Source organism: Ursus maritimus, unplaced genomic scaffold, assembly GCF_017311325.1.
Source record: "Ursus maritimus isolate PB19 unplaced genomic scaffold, ASM1731132v1 scaffold_7, whole genome shotgun sequence".
NCBI classification, from domain to species: domain Eukaryota; kingdom Metazoa; phylum Chordata; class Mammalia; order Carnivora; family Ursidae; genus Ursus; species Ursus maritimus.
This window is the reverse complement of record NW_024426885.1, coordinates 25,863,958-25,870,899: the sequence shown is the minus strand read 5'-3', so window position 1 is coordinate 25,870,899 and position 6,942 is coordinate 25,863,958. Positions and strand designations below refer to the sequence as shown.

The following is a 6,942-nucleotide window of genomic DNA, read 5'->3' as shown; positions in this document are numbered from 1 at the left end:
TATATATATATATATTTTAAGATTTATTTATTTTAGAGAGAAAGAGCGAGCAGGGGGAGGGGCAGAGGGAGAGAATCTCAGGCAGATTCCTTGCTAAGCAGGGAGACCCACGCAGTCCTTGACCCCATGACCCTGAGATCATGACCTGAGCCAAAATCAAGAGTCAGAGCTTACCCAACTGAGCCACCCAGGCGCCCCACAATCTGACATATTTTAGAAAGATTTCTCTAGCTACTGTGTTGAGAATTGACTCTGGGAGGTAAGGGCAGAAGCAGAGAAACTGGTTAGGATCTACTGAAATAATCCAGGCTAGAGATTATGGTAAAGTAATGGAGATGTGAAGTAGTCAAGATTTGCTGAGGGGTTGGCTATGGGATGTTCACTGAGGAGTGAAAGACTTCAATGGAACAGGGGCAGGGGTGTGTGCAGAAATTTGTATAGTTTTGGACATGCTGACTTTGAGATACTCATCGTACCACCCAGTGAAGAGGTCAAGTGAGCAGCCAGTGTACAAGTGGATGATTTAAGAGATATTTAAGAGAAGGATCTATAGGGGTGCCTGGGTGGCTCAGTTGGTTGAGTGTCCAACTCTTATTTTCGGTTCAGGTCATGATCTTGGGGTTGTGAGATCCAATCGAATCTCAGTGATCAGCGGGGAGTCTGCTGGAGGAGTCTTTCCCTCTGCCCCTCTCCCGGCTTGCACTTGCATGCATGTTCTCTCGCTCTCTCAAAATAAATAAATAAATAAATCTTTAATGTAAAAAGAAAAAGAGAGAGAAGCATCTATAACACTTGATTGGCGGTGGAAGACAGGGAGATGTTAAGGTTGCTTCCCTATCCTTGGCTTGGTAACTAACTGGGTGATAGGTGCACTGACTGAGATGGGGGACACAGTGGAGGAAAACAGGCTGGAGTGTGAAGAGGATGATGAGTTTAGTTTTCAATACTAAATTCAATACAATTGAATTCAAGGTGCCTGTGAGACATTCAAGCGGACAGCATGGTTGGCTACACTGATCTGCAACCAGGAGGGTGAACGTCTGGACTGGAGATACTGAGTGGGGAGCCATCCGTATACAGACAGTAATAAAGCTTTAGGAGTGAGAGGCTCCAGGGAGCAGGTGTAGATTAGTAAGAGAATAGGATGGAGCACAGGGCTCTGAGGACCGTCAACATTTATGAGATGGAAATTGGAGAAGTCTGTGGTTAGAAAGATAAGAAAACCAGAAGAGTATGATATCTTACAAGTTAAGGGTAGTGGTCTAGAAAGGTGAGGAATGTAAGGAATCCTTTAGATTATCCTGGAGGGCATTGGTGAGGAAGCCAGAGAAGGACCCTCCAATAGCTGCAAGCTAGACCTTGTTGTTGCTCTCTACCATCTTTAGAGCATGCAATTAAGGATTAGGGCTTGGAACCATTTTCTCCTTGTTTGTTCATTCAGACAAGCAAGCATCCATCCATCCATCCATTCATTCATTCATTCAACATAACATCTCCCATGTGAGGGGATGCAAAGTGCTGAAGACACAGGGGCTCTGTCCTTGAAGGGCCCACATTGGCCCTCCAATCGGGAATAAGGAGATGGACGTCCTACAGTAGAGGGGCCCTCTGGTTTTATGGAAGGATCAGGGACCCATTGGTTACTCTGAATTGGATTTGAATCTCAGTTCTACCATTGAGAATGTAATTGCTGATGACTCCAAAATCTATAATCTCAGTACAAACCTCCCCCAAGTCTGTATATATGATTGTCTTTGCAACATTTCCACTGGGATATCCGAGCCAACTCAAATTAAACTTAGAACTACTGAAAAATCTCCCCACCCAATCTAATTCTCTTCAATTCTCTCCTTCTTGGTAAGAGGCACCACCATGCAGACTCTTGCTGAGGCCCAAATCCTAAGAATCATTTAAAAACATTTTGGAGGGATAAAAAATTATATATCCCCGATAACATTTGAAAGTTCAGAAGGATGTACTATATACAGTGATAAGCACATCTTGATCCCATTCCTATCCCATTCCTGTTAATGTTTTGATTCCTCTCCACCCCATATCTAATCCATATCTAGTCCTGTTGGCACTACTTCCAGAATATATCCCAAATCTGAGGGCTTCTCATAACCAGCTTCAAGTCTAAACTCCTTACCATGACCTGCAAGGCCCTCTGTATTCTGGCCCCTGTCTTTTCCCTCCCACGGCCTCCTTTCTGCCCTGGAGCATGCCTAATCTATTGCTTTTCCATTTGTTTCTCCTTCTGACTGAAGCACTTTTTCCCAGGGTTGTTAATGGCTTGATGACTCCTGAATATTCAGGTGTTGACTCAGATGTCACTTTTCTGAGGAGCCCTGTGGGAGCCCCTTACTCTCTATCACAGAAATTATCCTGTATATTTAACAATACTAATAACAATAATAATATCATCATTATTAAGTGTATGTTCTCCAGGGAATCCCCAGGGCCTAGAAAAATGCCTGGCACTTCCAGGCTTTTGTTAAATATTTGCTGACTGACCCATCGACCTCCAGCGGACTACTTCACTGCTTTAAGCCTTCATTCCCTTATTAATAAATAAACAATGTCTATTTTGCTTGGTAGTCTTAAGCGTCAGATATTTGGGGGAAAGTATTAAGGACATCGGGAAATTGCCCCACAGCGAACCTTTGCAGTTACCTGCTCACTTCCATCAGACAGAAGGAGCAGACTGATAAACCCTCCCTTTCCTCCCAGGTAAAAAGAGCCACGGGTGAAAAGGCCCAGGAAGATGTGGTCCCACTACGCAGCGGCGTCATCGCCCTTTTAAGAAGCGCAGAACTCTCCTCCCACCCTAGTGTTTAAGGTACCAAAGTAAGTGCAAGTCACGTGAGGCTCTCGGGTCTGCCCCGCCTTGAAGAGGCGGAGCCTCATCTTGGGGACCAATAGCGGGAGCAGCCTCCGGAACAGCCCCAACTCCAGACAGGGAAAAGGGGAGGAGCCGGGAGCCTCAGCAGCTGTAATAGCACTTCCGGACAATACGCCCCGCCCTTATGCCCCCGCCCCTCCCTGTCCGTCTTGGTCTCCGGGGCCGGGTGGGCAGAACCAGCGGGTGCTGATTAAAGGCGCCGCCGTTGCGCTGCCGCTTTCTCCTCCCGTCCCCTCCCGGTCTCCCCGCCCCCTTCCCGTGTAGCGGGACCGGCCTTGATGTAGGGACACCACCCTCCGCCTGTCTCCGCCCTAGCTCGAGAGTCCAGCTCACCGCAGCCCCCTGCCCGCCCGCATCCCCACCCTGCCGGCCGCACTCTGCTCGGAGCCCATTGTATCCCCTTGCCCCCGGCTGCAGACTCCGAGGCCAGGCCTTGGCGGGAAGATTGGGGACCCCTGTGCGCCCTTCCAGCGGGTCCCAAGAGCTGGGGCCCCTCCCCCGCCCGCCCTCCTTCCAACAGCGAGGTAGCGGCGAGGGCGCCCTTCCCTTCCTCCTGAGGCGGAGGGCGCCGACTGACGGGCAGCAGGGACTCACCCCCGCCCCAGCCCCAGCGGCGCCCCCCCACACACTGCGCCCCCTTCCCGGGGGGAGAGCAGGAGCCCTAGCGAACAGAGGCAGGAAAAGAACTGCCCGGCGCGCAGATCATTTTTATTATCGAGATTATTATTAAAAGGGGGCGGGGAGCCCGGAATGCGGAGGAGGGGGCTAGAGACGCCGCTATTTTTATTAAACAGATTATTCCTGAAATAATAATAATACGCGCAAGATGGCTGAAGGTGGCCCTGATGAGAGTGTTGGGTTTTTTTTTTTTCCTTTTTTTCCTTTTTTTTTTTTTTTGATCTGAGGATAAAGCTCTGAGGCGACTGCCGCTGCGGAGACCCTGCCCGAAGTGCCCTCCCCTCAGTTGTGAAGCTTCAGGCGGACAAACGGACCCACAGACAGAGCGACTGGCGTGGGCCCGCCCCGGACGCGTCGCCTGGGCAGCAGCCGGGGGCCGCCGGCGCTCGCCTTTCTGCCGACTTCTTCCAATTCTAATCTTTTTTTATTTTTTGGAAAGGACCGGGGTGGGTGGAGCAGAGGTGGAGAGAAATCGGGACTTGGCATTTTTCTCCTCTCTCTCTCTCCTAATTTGAGGGAGGCCGCCAGCCCTCCCCTTAAAAAAAAAAAAAATCCCACCGAGAGACAGAGAGAGAGAGAGAGAGGGAGAAAGCCCGCTGCAGGACCCTCGAGCGAGCGCGCCTGGACCCCTGGCCACCGCGGCCGCCGCCAGGAGCCCAAGATGGCTGGGCTCTGAAGGAGGCAGCCTGGCCCGGCTGGCTCGGCCCGGCTGGCTCGGCCCGGCCCTGCCGCCGCAGGCTGGCTCCGACCGCAGCCCCGAGCCTTCCAGGCCGGAGCAGAGGCCGAGAAGAAAAGAAAGTGGGGGGGAGGGGGGCCGGGGTGGCGAAGGGGGAGGGCCGGGGCGGGGGGGAGGGGAGGGCCGGGAGCCGAGCCTCCTGTTCATTAGCAGTTGAGAAAAATTCCTTTCTAGTTTGATCAATCCTTGTTTTCCTCGGCAGAGCCGAGGCGCCCGCCCAGCGCGGAGACCGAGAGCGGGGTCTCTCTGCGGCGGGGGCGCCGGGCGCCGGGCCTCGGGGAAGCGCAGAAGTCGCGAAGAGGGGGTCAGGCCGGAGCACCGCCGGGGCTTCTCCCTCCCTTTCTGGTTGGCTTTTTTTTTTTTTTCCACTTCTCTCCCTCCCCCTTCCGTTTCTATTTGTGAAGGGAGGAGGAAGGCAGAGGCGGGCTGGTGTCTCTGGCCGGGGACTGGAATTTCATCTGAATGACTGCCCCTGCGCGCACGCAGCGCCCCGGAGTCGGCCCGCCTGCGCCCCGCAGTCCGCACCCGCACCCTGCCGGCCAGCCGGGGGGCGCCTGCGCCGCGGCCCGGGGACCGCCAGCTCGCCTAGCTCGCCCGCTCCCGATCTAGCCGATCTCGGCGCGGCCGCTACCGCTTCCCCGGCTTCTCGGACCCCGGACGAGGGGAGTGAGGTGCTGCGCGGGCGCGCCGGGTGGGAGCCTCATCGCCGCCGCCGCCGCCGTCGTCGCTGCAGGAAGTGTGCGGCTCCCGGGCTCTGTCCGCTGCGGGGCGCGCCCCAATGTCAGACGCGAAGCCGGGCGCAGGCCGCGGGCCGCCGCTGGCCTAGCCGCGCGGACCGGGGGGGGGCGGCCTCTTATATGGAATTTGGACCCCGGCGCTCCCCTCCAGGGCTGGTGTCCCGGCCGCGGCCCTGGCGCAGTCCGCCGCCTCCCGCTAGGCGCTCGGGAGGAGGAGGAGACGCAGCCGGTGGCGCGCGCGGCGGGAGGACCGAGGCTCCCTCCTGTGGGGGGCAGGCGCGCGGAAGGCGCTGGTGACTGAGCGACTGTCGGGGCTGCCTGAGGCCGGAGCTCGGGGCTCGGTGGGCCTGCAGCTGCACGGGACGGACCCCCAGAGTTGGGCACTTGGGGAGGCCTGCCCGGGCCCCCTGCCCGCGGCCGCCATGGCGGAGAATTGGAAGAACTGCTTCGAGGAGGAGCTCATCTGCCCCATCTGCCTGCATGTCTTCGTGGAGCCGGTGCAATTGCCGTGCAAACACAACTTCTGCCGGGGCTGCATTGGCGAGGCGTGGGCCAAGGACAGCGGCCTGGTACGCTGCCCGGAGTGCAACCAGGCCTACAACCAGAAGCCGGGCCTGGAGAAGAACCTGAAGCTCACCAACATCGTGGAGAAGTTCAACGCCTTGCACGTGGAGAAGCCGCCGGCGGCGCTGCACTGCGTGTTCTGCCGCCGCGGCCCCCCGCTGCCGGCGCAGAAGGTCTGCCTGCGCTGCGAGGCGCCCTGCTGCCAGTCCCACGTGCAGACGCACCTGCAGCAGCCCTCCACCGCCCGCGGGCACCTCCTGGTGGAGGCGGACGACGTGCGGGCTTGGAGCTGCCCCCAGCACAACGCCTACCGCCTCTACCACTGTGAGGCCGAGCAGGTGGCCGTGTGCCAATACTGCTGCTACTACAGCGGTGCGCATCAGGGACACTCGGTGTGCGACGTGGAGATCCGGAGGAATGAGATCCGGGCAAGTACCCTACGCGCACGCACACACACTCACTCCCTACCGCCTGGGGACCACCCTCCGGGCAGGCTAGCTAACTCTTGTGACATCAGGCCGGACACCCCCTTCCAAACTCTTCTACCCTGAAAGTTTAGGGGCAAGGTCCTGGGAAGAAGGGCCCCTCACTCCTTGATACATTCCTGCACCTGTGCTCATAGGTCCATCTTTTGAGTCATTTATAGAATTGAGGTGAGGGGTAGAGTTTGGGTGTTGCTTTTCTGTTCTGCTCACAGCTCCCTTCCCCAGCCTTGTTTCTGTAGGCCCTATGGGAAGTCACCAAGGCAGTGACCCAGGTCCTGCTTCTCCAGCTGCTGTTTATGTAATGAGTGTCCTGGTGCCGCTGCTGTGGCTGACATGATCCATGATGCTGGCATACCAATGAGGAAGTAAACAAAAGCAGCCATGTTCGTTTCAAGCCCTATTGGAAACACACTGGGGGGGGGTGGAGGGGAGCTTCCGGAGGGGGAACAGAACTCTGGTATCTATCTGGACAAGGCCTGGACAGCCAGCGGCACCACTGAACAGTGTCTCAGCCATTCTGATTATTCCCAGTAGCCCACTCTTCATGTGTGAGAATCACTGCCCTCTGTGTGCCTATGTATGTTGCCTGCGTCCGCATGAACAAACCTTAAAGTATGTGTCTTCATCACCCTGAGCCCTTTTCTCCCAGCCCAGCCCTCTATCACAGCCCTCCCACATTTGGGGAGGGGAAGTGGAAGACGGAAAAAGAATCCTGTGGGTTTAAGGTTGAGCTGCCTTGCAATCTGGTTTCAGGCAGCTGGCTCCCCTGGGCTGCCGGCTGGGTGATTACAGAACCGCATCCCCTCCCATTGTATACACCCGGCAGCAGCAGCCAAAGCC

General features: G+C 56.2%; 1 protein-coding gene across 2 annotated transcripts in view; it reads left to right on the top strand.

The window, feature by feature from the left end:
* Positions 1-4,685: 4,685 nt before the first annotated feature.
* The window catches only part of TRIM8 (tripartite motif containing 8), a 15,783-nt gene continuing 13,526 nt past the window's right edge, over positions 4,686-6,942 (top strand). The window contains exon 1 of one of the 2 annotated variants that reach the window (XM_040624414.1): positions 4,686-6,045. In XM_040624414.1, the coding sequence (XP_040480348.1) occupies positions 5,476-6,045 (570 nt within the window). In that variant the 5' untranslated portion in view covers positions 4,686-5,475. The remainder of the gene's footprint in view (positions 6,046-6,942) is intronic. The other variant, XM_040624415.1, reaches the window with a different exon arrangement.